This window comes from Erythrolamprus reginae, chromosome 8 (assembly GCF_031021105.1).
Source record: "Erythrolamprus reginae isolate rEryReg1 chromosome 8, rEryReg1.hap1, whole genome shotgun sequence".
NCBI classification, from domain to species: Eukaryota; Metazoa; Chordata; class Lepidosauria; order Squamata; family Dipsadidae; genus Erythrolamprus; species Erythrolamprus reginae.
Genome location: NC_091957.1, coordinates 45769891 through 45784168, shown reverse-complemented (window position 1 = coordinate 45784168; position 14278 = coordinate 45769891). Strand labels below are relative to the sequence as shown.

At 41.6% G+C, this 14278-nt stretch overlaps 2 protein-coding genes across 4 annotated transcripts in view; one reads left to right on the top strand and one right to left on the bottom strand.

Moving 5' to 3' along the window:
- The window catches only part of ENOX2 (ecto-NOX disulfide-thiol exchanger 2), a 53426-nt gene extending 44247 nt beyond the window's left edge, over positions 1-9179 (bottom strand). For 2 of the 3 annotated variants that reach the window (XM_070758322.1, XM_070758323.1), the window contains exon 1: positions 9049-9172. In XM_070758322.1, coding sequence (XP_070614423.1) covers positions 9049-9112 — 64 coding nt within the window. In that variant the 5' untranslated portion in view covers positions 9113-9172. Of the gene's footprint in view, positions 1-9048 lie in introns of all 3 variants that reach the window. The other variant, XM_070758321.1, reaches the window with a different exon arrangement.
- A 3042-nt stretch (positions 9180-12221) lies between these two features.
- Positions 12222-13214, top strand: GPR119 (G protein-coupled receptor 119). The gene has a single exon (XM_070759423.1). It carries the CDS (start codon positions 12222-12224, stop codon positions 13212-13214), a length of 993 nt encoding a protein of 330 aa, XP_070615524.1.
- The last annotated feature ends 1064 nt before the right edge of the window (positions 13215-14278 follow it).

Here is a 14278-nt window from a genome sequence, read left to right as displayed (position 1 = left end):
GGTGAAAACAGTTTGGAAGAAGAGGCAAAAAAATCTTAAACCCCAGGTTTGTATCTCGAAAAGTTTGTATGACGAGGGGTTTGTAAGACGAGGTATCACTGTATTTTCTTTTATGTACACTGAGAGCAAAAATTTCCATTGCTAAATAACACAGTTGTTAACTTGGTTTTGCACCATTCTTGCCACAGCTCTTAATTACGGTAGATACAGACCATTCATACTGGGAAAAGTACAATTTGACTTAAATGTACACATCAACCTTTCAACTGAAATGTTAGTCACACAACTGTTTTAGAACTAGTAAAAAGTCATACGGCATTTACTGGTTTAGTAAATGAACACAGAATTCTTTCTCCTTGAGCTAGAATGTTTAAAAATTGGGAGAGGTGGAAGGATGAATTGCATTTAAGATTCCCACACACACCCCTGTAAAAGCCAACTGGAAAAGATTTTTTTCTTGGATCATCTGGTTGTTGTGCTTTCCAGGCATTCTGAGAATTGCAATCTTAACACAAATTAGCAGGCAAGACTGTACATTAAATGACAACACGGTAATGCAACTAGGCATCTGCCTCTAATTCATTAATTTTTTTGACAGCTAAATTTGATACTCCCTAAAGGAAAAATATAACCAGTGATGAATGACAAGTCGGAATAACTTGATGCTTCTAAAAATATTTTCAGCAATGAACATTTGTCATATCACCTTCATGGCTTTTAAAAAACCTTTCCTTGGCCAACAGCTAAGATGGATATCACCTACTTGCGATAAGTGGAAGTAAATTTAGGGAGATTTGTATTTTACTGGATAGAACCTTATGAAGTAGAACATTACTTATTGCAATTTCTGTTAAAAAGTCTTACTCTTTTAGTATTTATCAAAATCCTCTCCCCCACCCACCCACCCACCCCGGACATTGAGTGCATCAGAACAAGACATTTCACCATTTTCAAAAAGTTCTTAACAAAAAAAAAATTACTCATAATTAAGCCAGAAGCCAGAATTTACCAACCACAGCAACTGGTATTACACTTTAAATTAATCAAAGTACATATGGCTTAGATTGAATCTGTAGAAGCTAACTAAAAAAAACACCCACCCTTAGGAGATCTTAATACATACTTTAGAATCCGTAAATGTGCAGGATTTATCACCTGCCATCAAAACACTCAGCAAAGATTTTCACAGAGAGGGAGAAAAAAAAATCCTATCATATCAATCGACTTTGTCTCAGATTGGTCTAACACCTGGCAACTCCAAATATCAACCAACAAATGCTCTACCCTCCACATCGGCAAAAAGAATCCAAACCTCATATATAAACCGAATAAACAAAATCTCACAGCCAACTCCCACTCAGTAAAAGACCTTGGAATACTAATATCGAATGACTTAAGTGCTAAAGCCCACTGCAACAATATCGCCAAAAAGGCTTCTAGAGTTGTTAACCTGATCCTACGCAGCTTCTGCTCTGGCAATCTCACACTACTCACCAGAGCCTACAAAACTTTTGCCAGACCAATCCTTGAATACAGTTCATCTTTCTGGAACCTATACCACATCTCGGACATCAACACCCTAGAAAATGTCCAAAGATACTTCACCAGAAGAACCCTTCACTCCTCCACTCGAAACAGAAAGCAGACTATCAATCCTAGGTCTAGAAAGCTTAGAACTACGACGCCTAAAACACAATCTAAGTATTGCCCACAAAATCATATGCTGCAACGTCCTGCCTGTCAATGACTACTTCAGCTTCAACCGCAACAACACAAGAGCATGCAACAAATTCAAACTTAATATTAATCGCTCCAAGCTTGACTGTAAAAAATATGACTTTAGCAATCGAGTTGTCGAAGCGTGGAACTCATTATCGGACTCAGTAGTGTCAACACCTAACCCCCAACAGTTCTCCCTTAGACTATCAACGATTGACCTCTCCAGGTTCCTAAGAGGTCAGTAAGCGGCGTACATAAGTGCACTAGTCTGCCTTTCGTCCCCTGTCCAATTGTCTCTCCTTATCTCATATATCATATATCTTTTCTTACCTCATATATCTTCTCTTCTGTTTTTATATCTTCTCTTTATATATAATCATGTCTATTCTCTTCAATATGTATTGTGTATTGGACTAACTAACTAACTAACTAAATAAATAAATAAATAAAAATAAAATAAATAAATAAATATCCATAAAACAAGTTTGTGAAGAATGGAACCAACCTTCAAATTACGGATCCCTGTAAGATAACTTTATATCTTCTACCGAGATATAACTTGTAGAAAACAGATCTTATAAAAGATATACCATTTATCTCATCATACACAGAGCATTTCCATGGTCTACTGCAGAAAATATAGAACTTTGTTTTCAATAAGAGTGATTTTTAAAAAGCCGAGCTCTTTACAGTTTTTATTTCTCAATAGTTCAAAATTCAAAGTTTTAATTTTTAATTTTTTAAAAGAAAGACTTTATTTAAACAATTAAAATAGACAAAATTAACAAACATGCTTAACATTGGTTGAAGTTCTTAGCCTTACATTTCAACAGTTTACCGTTCTTTTTTCTATATACATTCTAAATCAATTAAGTATATTTATTATAATTTGTTCTCATTTAATTGCCCAGTTATCTTATCACTTAAGCCTAGACTAAATTTATGCATGGTAAAGAAAAACGAAAGAAAAGAAAGAAAAGAGGAAAAGGTAAAAAAAGAGAAAGAAAGAGAAAGAAATCCTATTGGTCAACTATTTTCGTTGACTTGCGTATTTAAGTGAACTGTTTCTTAATATATTTATACAATTAGTGAATTGTTAGTTTGCAAATAAATAGTTACTGTACAGTAAGGTACCTTTGTTTAGAGTCATATATACATATAGATACAGTATATGCAGAGGTGATGTGTGTTGTTGTGTGATCTTCTGGTTATTAATATGGTATTTGTTAGTTTCTGTGTAAGTTGTATTGAAAATATTTCTATCGGTTAGTGGCATGGTCTGTTTATTTCTCATATCTTCTGCGCTAGGGTACTGTTAGTTTTGCGTCTTTTAACCTTTGTAGATATTTTTTCTGATCCAAACACAGTAATACCTCATGATACGAACTTAATTGGTGCAAGGAGGAGGTTCGTAAGACGAAAGGTTCGTAAGACGAAACATTGTTTCCCATAAGAAACAATGTAAAGTCAATTAATCCGTGCAACCAAAAAAACCCCCGCAAAAAACCAGCTTTCGGCGACTGCTGGGAAGCCGCGCGGCTGTTTTAAAAGGTGACAGCCGGCCTGAGGGGCTTGCCAGCACCCCCCCGAACCCGGGTTCAGGGTTCGGGGGGGTGCTGGGAAGTCCCCCAGGCCGGCTGCGACCTTTTAAAACAGCCGCGCCGCTTCCCAGCTGTCTCCCGAAGCCGAACGCGGAAGTTCGGCTTTAGCGTTCGGCTTCAGGAGACAGCTGGGAAGCAGCGCGGCTGTTTTAAAAGGTCGCAGCCGGCCTGGGGGGCTTCCCAGCAACCTCCCGAACCGAACCCGGGGTTCAGCAAAATTTTGCCTCTTCTTACGAACTTTGTTCGAGTTACGAACCGGCGTTCGGGAGGCTTCTGGGAAGCCCCGCCGCCCGGCTGTCACCTTTTAAAACAGCCGCGCGGCTTCCCAGCAGTCTCCGAACGCCGGTTCGTAACTCGAAAAAAGTTCGTAAGAAGAGGCAAAATTTTTCTGAACCCCGGGTTCGTATCACGAGTTGTTCGTAAGACGAGGGGTTCGTATCTTGAGGTACCACTGCATTTGTACCAATTTCCCCAAGCGCTATAAAAATCGGATTCGTCTTTTTCCTGCAATTCAATAATTATTCAAAGTTTAAAATCCCTATACTGCCTACTTCTTACAACTCCTTGTGCTTCAAGCCACAATCTTGTATCTTCTGTTCAACATCAATCAGTGCCGAGAAAGAGATAAAAGGGATTTTAAATCCCTGGCTGATACATATCTTAAGGTACAAAGAATCAAGAAATGCAAAAGCCGATGACAACAACAACAACAATAATAATAAAGTTAAGAACATTCTTATTTAAGATGGAACTCAGTGTAATTACCAACTTAACCGAGTGCAGATTTAATTTAACAATGTCACCTTTCAATAGTAATTCATGCAAAAATTCAGGGATCAAAGACTACGTGTTACACTCAACGGCAGACTGGCTGTTAGAAACTGAAGATTGAGGGCAGAAAAAGACCTCCTGGTCCATCTAGTCTGCCCTTATACTATTTCCTGTATTTTATCTTAGGATGGATCTATGTTTATCCCAGGCTTGTTTAAATTCAGTTCCTGTGGATTTACCAACCACGTCTGCTGGAAGTTTGTTCCAAGCATCTACTACTCTTTCAGTCAAATAATATTTTCTCATGTTGCTTCTGATCTTTTCCCCAACTAACCTCAGATTGTGCCCCCTTATTCCTGGGTTCACTTTCCTATTAAAAACACTTCCCTCCTGAACCTTATTTAACTCTTTAACATATTAAAATGTTTCAATCATGTCCCCCCTTTCCCTTCTGTCCTCCAGATTGAGTTCATGAAGTCTTTCCTGATACGTTTTATGCTTAAGACCTTCCACCATTTTTGTAGCCCGTCTTTGGACCCGTTCAATTTTGTCAATATCTTTTTGTAGGTGAGATCTCCAGAACTGAACGCAGGATTCCAAATGGGGTCTCACCAGCGCTCTATAAAGCGGGATCACAATCTCCCTCTTCCTGCTTGTTATACCTCTAGCTATGCAGCCAAGCATCCTACTCGCTTTCCTTACCGCCTGACCACACTATTCACCCATTTTGAGACTGTCAGAAATCACTACCCCTAAATCCTTCTCTTCTGAAGTTTTTGCTAACACAGAACTGCCAATACAATACTCAGATTGAGGATTCCTTTTCCCCAAGTGCATTATTTTACATTTGGAAACATTAAACTGCAGTTTCCATTGCTTTGACCATTTATCTAGTAAAGCTAAATCATTTTCCATATTACAGACGACTCCAGGAATATCTTTGCCACAGCCACTCTCTCCCTTCCCATCCCTTGATGAGTTTGTATGTTACTGCGGGACGGGGATGGTCTTTCCCTGTTCTTAATCTGGGTCTGATTTTTACCTGACCTAAATATATTGCTGAAAACCCAACCTCTTAGGGAGAAAGACTTCCTGGGTCCATCTCAGCTCTTTCAGAATTCACAACCTTACCTGTGAACTGCAACACAAACATGGGGCCGAGCGAACCCTTCAGTCCCGGTGAATCGTTTGTGATATATTCAACAACACACAAATGTTGCCCAGGAGGGGCTCACGCTTTAAACCCTTGGGTGCCACATCAAGGCTCTCTAAAAAAAAAAAAACCCCAAGTGCCAGGAATAAGAGTAACAAGAGGAGAGATTAACGTCAATAAAGCCGCAGCAATAGCAGCCAACTGGGAACATCAAGGATGCTAAAGAGCAGGAGGCTGCCGCCCAGTTCTACACCTGTCCTTGTCATTTTCCAATCCGTGATACTTTGCAGACTGAGTCCTGGTCTACTGCGGAGGAGCAGGTGGCGAAGCAATTAACAGCATGCTTATCTGTGAATCTGCAAAGGATTTGATTTCGGGTCTCAAATTACTGAAAGAGTGGACGCAGCTGGCCAGCCCCGATCTCGTGTAAGAGATATCGCAAACAGTCATCTTAAAAGACAAGCTAAGCCCTAGTTTGACAGTCTGAAATTCAACGTTCAATCCTACCAAATTTACATTTGCAAATTCAGCACTCAAAATTAGGGTTCGGACCTCCCCCAGCCTTTTCCTACCAACATCCACAATGCAAAGTACCAAAAAATGTATCTGGCTCAAGGTGGATAAAAATCATTGATTTAAAAAAAAACACGGATTTTTAAAATATAAATTGGGGTTTTTTTAATTTAACTTTTAAAAACATTTTTTTTATCAAATTTCTTTTAATAAGATGCTTTTGGAGTAACAAAAAATCAATGTAGGTATAGTTTTCTGTTATACATGAATATGATATATTAATAATTTAGTTTATTCACCATGAAATGGAACTTGGTTATATAGGCCAGTGTTTCCCATCCTTGGCAACTTGAAGATATTTGGACTTCAACTCTCAGAATTCCCCAGCCAGCAAATGAAGTTGAAGTCCAGATATCTTTGAGTTGCCAAGGTTGGGAAACACTGATATAGGCTATATATTCTGCAATATTGGGACTGTCGGTGAGTCAACAGTGGGTCAGGGGAAGAGCTCCTGCTGGATAGATGACAGTTGCTCTTTAAAAATAAATTGTTAAATTGTTAAAAATAAAATGCTATCATTATGGAGAATTTGGGGTAGCTTATTAAAAGGACAGGAAGCATTTACTACACTGTGTTGAACAGTCTCTATATGTTAAGGAAGGAAGGGAGGAAGGGAGGAGAAGGAAGGAAAGAAGGGAAGGAAGGAAGGGAAGGGAAGGGAAGAAGGAAGGAGAAGGAAGGAAGGAAAGAAGGGAGGAAGGAAAGAAGGAAGGAAAGAAGGAAGGAAGGAAGGAAGGAAAGAAGGGAGGAAGGAAAGAAGGAAGGAACATAAAAAGAAAGAAACATAGAAAGAAAGAAAGAAAAAGGAAGGAAGGAAAGAAGGAAAGAAGGAAGGAAGGAAGGAAGGAAGGAAGGAAGGAAGGAAGGAAGGGAGGAAGGATCATAAACCCTCATCAACTGTCCATTGTATTAACCTAAGTTCCAGGCTTATTTACTTGTAAAATTTATTGGCCATCCATTTTACCATAGGGTAACTCTGGGCTTATATCAAAATGTTTGTATATCCTACTGATAATGTTTGTATATCCTAATACTGATAATGAGTTCAAAGATTAAGGCCAGCATATTTAATATTAAAGTCTTCCCCGTCCTCGGAGTCTGATTTCAAAGAGATGCCATTCTCTCTTCGCATATTGAAATAGGAACAGGTGTAACTATCCAATTCTCATGCCAAGAATATCAAAGTTTCAGCATTCACACTATGCATGCTGTTTAGAGTTTTATCCTGCATTCTTAAAACTTTATCAGTAAAAAGGATCAAGATATCAAATCTGACATTCTGGTCAGATTATATCTACATAAAATTGCTGCAACCTGCTCCATATGAACGTTTTTTGGAAACTTTACTTGCTCAGAATGTAGTAGCATAGTGCTAAGATCTTGCACTATCATTGCCAGAGTTGGTCGAGGACCACTCACAACAACAATCAATAACTAGCTGGATGAGATAAAGCCCTTCTGAAGGCACCATAAGGAAATTGGATGTTCATATACAGAAAGGACTTTAGCAACATAATCTTTACCCTAACCCTTTGCACAAGATTGATAAATTAATCCAGCAGGAACTCCACAAATTGGCCATGTATCTATTCCACAAATATATGAAGATAAAATATACTGCTCAAAAAAATAAAGGGAACACTTAAACAACAGAATATAACTTCAAGTAAATCAAACTTCTGTGAAACCAAACTGTCCACTTAAGAAGCAACACTGATTGACAATCAATTTCATTTTGTTGTCAGCACATTCAACTTTGTACAGAACAAAGTATCCCATGAGGATATTTCATTCATTCAGATCTAGGATGTGTTCTTTGAGTGTTCAAGGGTCAAGCTATTTTCCAAAGCACACGAAGGCCAGACATGGAATATTGGTTAGAAATTGAACAAGGAGAAATTTAATCTAGAAACAAGGAAAACTTTTCTGATCGTGAGAGAAATCAGCCAGTAGAACATCTTGTCTGGGAGGTTCATTACTGGAGGCTTTGAAGATGAGACTGGATTGCCATCTGTCAGAAATGGTGTAAGGTCTCTTGCTTGGGTGGGGGGTTGAACTAGATGACCTACAAGATCCCTTCCAACTCTGTTAATGCTCTAAATCACCGGCTCATGGTTGACCCAGCCTTCCATCCTTCCAAGGTGGATAAATTGAGGACCCGGATTGTGGGAGTAATATGCTGGCTCTGTTAAAAAGTGCTATTGCTAACATGTTGTAAGCCGCCCTGAGTCTAAGGAGAAGGGCGGCATAAAAATCGAATAAATAAAATAAATAAAATAAATCTCTGCTGGGATGCTAAATTGCAACTTTCTGTTAAAATCTTTCTCCAAATCCCAGGGCCAAACTTGGGAAGGCTTTGAGAGATGGACGGAAATGACGAATTCCATCGGAACATCTGGTTGACCATGCAACCAACAACAACAACAATAATAATAATAATACATCATAACCTCCTGGGCTGCCCAATTCCCAACTTTTTAGAGGAAACAGTCTCTCTAGCTAGTCTAACAGAGAAGGTAAATCTTGGTTCAAGCCAGCTACGGACTTTCCCAGGATCTGAATTCGGATCTGTCCATCTCATCTTGTCATCTCTGGAACCAACTAAGATCCCCAGAGATCCACACTGTTCCCACCCTCCTGGCCTTCCAGAATGCTGGCAGGGGAATTCTGGGAGTTGAAGTCCAGATATCTTCAAGTTTCCAAGGTTGGGAAACACTGCGCTATACCATCTAGCTCCGGTTAAAAGGATATAAATGATTTATTTTCGGAGAGCTTTAAATTGTTATTATGTTGTTTTAAACTGTTGTACACCACCCAGAGTCCGGAAGGAGTTTATTTATAAATTAAATAAATTAAATCATTATCTTGGCTTTAAAAAAAAATTAAGTGCCAAAATTGCAGCATCCCTCCCCATGCGCTGGAGGTTAACTATGCAGACCCAGTGAAGCAGGCAAAGGATGCTATGCAGAAAGCCACAGCCGGATTACACCTGGACAAGCCTTCTGGATGCACCAGGACTATAAAACCCATGCTTCCCAGCCAGACGAAAGATGCAATTGGGGGGACACAGCTGGCATCTCCTTTAATTCCCAGCAGGCAAGGCCGGATCTGCCGGGAGGGCTGAGGACCATGGGAATTGTAGTCCCCGGGGCACTTGGAAGGCCCGGCGGCTGCTCCGAGCCATTGGAGGGTCTGAGGAAGGTGGCCTCCCTTGCCTTCCACCCACCTCACCTTGCCTTCCCACGCGTCCGCCGACCAGCCCCACTGGCTTCCGCCCGCAGCTCCCAAGAGACATCGGGGTCTTCGCCGGCAGCTTCTCCGCATCTCCCGCCCCGCCGGCCGGGCCTCGCCCGGCATTCCTCAGCCCCGCCTCCAAAGCAGTTTCCGCGCGTCCCCATTGGCGGGACGGTCTCTAGGGGCGTGGCCCAGAGGGTGACCAGAGGATGGAAGCGTCGGAAGGATCTGCTCGGCGCTCGCTGATTGGCCAAGCCGAGAATCCGCCTTGACGTTTTGTCTCGGGAATTGTGGGCAATGTAGTTTTAAGAGAAAGGTTTGACATGGTTTGAAGGGAGGGAGAAATGAAGGTAGAAGATAGAATTCTTTATTGGCCCAGTGTGATTGGACACACAAGGAATTTGTCATTGGTGCATATGCTCTCAGTGTGCATAAAAGAAAAGGTACATTTGTCAAGAATCTTGAGGTAAAACACTTAATGATTGTCATAGGGGTCAAATAAGCAATCAGGAAACAATCCATATTAATAGAAATCTGAAGGATACAAGCAACAACTTACAGTCATAAATGGGAGTAAATGGGTGATAGGAATAATGAGAAAAAAATAGTAGTAATAGTAGTGCAGACTTAGTAAACAGTTTGACAGTGGTGAGGAAATTATTTGTTTAGCAGAGTGAGGGCGTTCGGGGGGGGGAACTGTTCTTGTGTCTAGTTGTCTTGGTGTGTAGGGCTCTATAGCGACATTTTGAGGATAAGGGTTGAAACAGTTCTTGTTGGGTTGCAGAACCAAACCAGTTAGTTATAGAGGTGCAGATGACAGAATAATGCTACATTAGACTAGAGCTGGAAGGGACTTTGAAGGTCTTCTAGTCCATCCCTTTGCTCAAGCAGGAGAACCTGTTCTGTAGCATTTCAGATAACTGACTGTCTAGCCTCTGCAGGACAAAGGTGCTTTAGAAACATAGAAACATAGAAGACTGACGGCAGAAAAAGACCTCATGGTCCATCTAGTCTGCCCTTATACTATTTCCTGTATTTTATCTTAGGATGGATCTATGTTTATCCCAGGCATGTTTAAATTCAATTACTGTGGATTTACCAACCACGTCTGCTGGAAGTTTGTTCCAAGGATCTACTACTCTTTCAGTAAAATAATATTTTCTCATGTTGCCTTTGATCTTTCCCCCAACTAACTTCAGATTGTGTCCCCTTGTTCTTGTGTTCACTTTCCTATTAAAAACACTTCCCTCCTGGACCTTATTTAACCCTTTAACATATTTAAATGTTTTGATCATGTCCCCCCTTTTCCTTCTGTCATCCAGACTATACAGATTGAGTTCATGAAGTCTTTCCTGATAGGTTTTATGCTTAAGACCTTCCACCATTCTTGTAGCCCGTCTTTGGACCCGTTCAGTTTTGTCAATATCTTTTTGTAGGTGAGGTCTCCAAAACTAAACACAGTACTCCAAATGTGGTCTCACTCTTTCTAGAATCTCAACATCCTTTTGCATCGTGGCAACCAAAATTGAAAGCAGTACAGTTGTCCCTCGCTATATCGCGCTTCACCTACTGCGGCTTCACTTCATCGCGGGTTTTCAAGAAATATTAATGAGAAAAATCATTCGCGGATCTTCGCTGGTTCGCGGGTTCCTGAGGAAGTCTATCGGCAGATTTAAACAGCCTGCGGAACTCGATCGGCAAGTTTTTCAAAAAAAAAAATTTTAAAATTGTAAATACTGTACTGTATTTAAATATCTAAATATCTGTATCTAAAATAAATACTGTGTGGGAAGGGTTTATAAACACTTTAAACAATGAAAACTTACCAAACAATTACAATATAAATACTTAAATAAGTACTATCAGTCGATAAATTCCCCATCGCGGATTTCACCTATCGCGGCCGGGTCTGGAACGTAACACCAGTGATAGGTGAGGGCTTACTGTATTCCAAGTGTGGCCTTACCAAGGCCTTATAAAGTGTTGCTGTTGTTGTTGTTATTATTATTGTTGTTGTTGTTGTTGTTGATCATTTAGGACAAGTCACTGTCCTGTCACCTTAATGAACATGCTGTCATGAGGTAACAAACAAATTCTGTATTTACACCCAATAAGCATTAAATTTGACTGGAGCGGGTCGATCAATAACACTGAAAGGAAAACATAAAGGTAGATTATTGAAGATGCTATAATTCTTTTTGGAACTTGCCATTTGTATGCCGCCCCGAATCTCCGGAGAGGGGTGGCATACAAATCTAATACATTATTTATTTATTTATTAATCAGATTTGTATGCCGCCCCTCTCCGCAGACTCGGGGCGGCTCACAGCAATAATAATACAATGTAAACAAATCTAATATTTAAGTTAATTTAAAACCCCAATTTAGAAACCAATCATACATACTAGCATACCATGCATAAATTTTATAAGCCTAGGGGGAGGGAAAGTATCAATTCCCCCATGCCTGACGACAGAGGTGGGTTTTAAGGAGCTTACGAAAGGCTAGGAGGGTGGAGGCAACTCTGATATCTGGGGGGAGTTGGTTCCAAACGGTCGGGGCCGCCACAGAGAAGGCTCTTCCCCTGGGTCCCGCCAAACGACATTGTTTATTATTATTATTTCTAAAAAAATGAGAATATGAATCAGAGAGTCATTAGATACACACCTCCTCTAGGTAGTGCTCCCCAAAAAAAGAGGAGACAGATTCTTATACTATGGCGCCTTCTTTTTATCTGGGTTCCTTTGAGAACAAGGGTTTGTTTGCTGCGTTGACTCCACGGAATTCATTTATTGGGTTAGGAACATAATGAAATCATTTATGATTTTAGACATCTACACATCTGTAGAGGCCAAATATCGTTTTTCAAATATTCCCGAAGAGTCAAATGCAGGAAGTGGCTTCTTTTCACGTCGTCTGGAAACAAGGGGTGGGACTCTATGCAAAGCAATATATCAATATACTTATGTGCTCAGCCAAAGACTGCAGAAGGGAGAAGGTTAGATTGGCTAAGGGTGCACCTGGCCTTTCACCTCTTGGGTTCTGAACTTTTACCAGCTGGCTACTCAGCCTGGAGAACCTCCTTGAAAGACACTTCAAGAAGGGTCTGCATTTAGACCAATTTTTAAAGGACTCTACGCTCACCTTGCTCCAGAAAAGGAACGATCAATATGGGAAACGTTACCTTTGGCGTCATCCTTGCTTTGCTGTCTTCGCTCATTATGCTGGTCAATTGTGTTGTGGCTATTGCACTAGTGAGGCTGGTCTGGAAGAACCACTGCCCTGGCCTGTGCTTTGTTTTGAACCTCGCCGTCTCCGACTACTTGGTAGGTTTCACCATCACGGGTCTGGTAAACGAAGAACTGTCGGGACCTGAGTACCAGACCCCTCAACGGTATTGCGTCTTGCAGATGGCTTCCATTACCTGCCCCTCCGCTGCCTCCATCTTCACAGTGATTTTGGTCGCCTTCGACCGGTACTTGGCTATTACGCATCCTTTCCGCTACTTGAAGATCATGTGTGGCCCGGTCGTCGGGATTTGCATTGGGGGCCCTTGGCTTCTGGCTTGCTTGATCGGTTTTCTCCCTGTGTTGGTCCACTGCTTCCAAGTGGAGAACTACAAAGGTCTATGTACCTTCTTCGGCGTGTTTCAGCCCACGTACACCCTGGTGGTCTTCTGTGTCAGTTTTTTCCCGGTTTTCTTTGTCTTCCTCTATTTCCACTGCCGCTTGCTCAAGATCGCTTCTCTGCACATCCAGCACATCCGAGAACTTGAACCCGCTACCCTGCCGGCCGCCTGCCTGACCTCTCAGCCTTCCAGCGATACCAAAGCGTTGCGTACGGTGACCATCCTGGTTGGTTGTTTTGCTTTCTTCTGGTCGCCTTTCTTCGTGGTGAGCATCGTCCAGATTGCCTGCCGGCGCTGTTACCTCCATCACCTGCTAGAGCGCTACCTCTGGGTGTTGGGCGTATGCAACTCTCTCGCGAACCCCCTCATCTATGGATACTGGCAGAAGGAAGTTCGCCAGGAGATCTGCCAGATGGGCCTGTGCTTGAAGAACAAAATCTTTCCTCTTTTTCACTTTGACAGTCAACCTGAGGTTGCTCCCACCCAGCCTGGAGAGCCTCTCTATATCATTTCGCTAGCCGAGCTGAAGGATTGACCTGGGTTAAAAAAAAAAAAAATTAAAAAATGCCACTTTGGACGGCATCATCCGGTAAGGTTCTTCTTCTATTATTATTATTATTATTATTATTATTATTATTATTATTATTATTATTATTATTATTATCCAGTCAACGAAGCAGTGGAAGTGATGTGCCTGTGCCTGGAGGCTGTTGGGGCCTGGATGGGTGTCAACAGACTCAAACTCAACCCTGATATGACGGAGTGGCTGTGGGTTTTGCCTCCCAAGAACAATTCCATCTGTCCGTCCATCACCCTGGGGGGGGGGATTATTAACCCCCTCGGAGAGGGTCCGCAACTTGGGCGTCCTCCTCAATCCACAGCTCACATTGGAGAAACATCTTTCAGCTGTGGCGAGGGGGGCGTTTGCCCAGGTTCGCCTGGTGCACCAGTTGTGGCCCTATCTGGACCGGGACTCATTGCTCACAGTCACTCACGCCCTTATCACCTCGAGCTTCGACTACTGTAACGCTCTCTACATGGGGCTATCTTTGAAAAGTGTTCGGAAACTTCAGATCGTGTAGAATGCAACTGCGAGAGCAATCATGGGCTTTCCCAAATATGCCCATGTTATACCAACACTCTGCAGTCTGCATTGGTTGCTGATCAATTTCCGGTCACAATTCAAAGTGTTGGTTATGACCTATAAAGCCCTTCATGGCATCGGACCAGAATATCTCCGGGACCGCCTTCTGCCCCACGAATTCCAGCGACCGGTTAGGTCCCACAGAGTTGGCCTTCTCCGGGTCCCGTCGACTAAACAATGTTGTTTGGTGGGACCCAGGAGAAGAGCCTTCTCTGTGGCGGCCCCGACCCTCTGGAACCAGCTCCCCCCAAATATCAGAGTTGCCCCCACCCTCCTTGCCTTTTGCAAGCTCCTTAAAACCTACCTATGTCGTCAGGCATGGAGGAATTGAAATTTTCCCTTCCCCCTAGGCTTATAGAATTTATACATGGTATGCTTGTATGTATGATTGGTTCTTTAAATTGGTTTTTTTTAGATTATTTTAATATTAGATTTGTTTACTTTGTCTTTTTTAT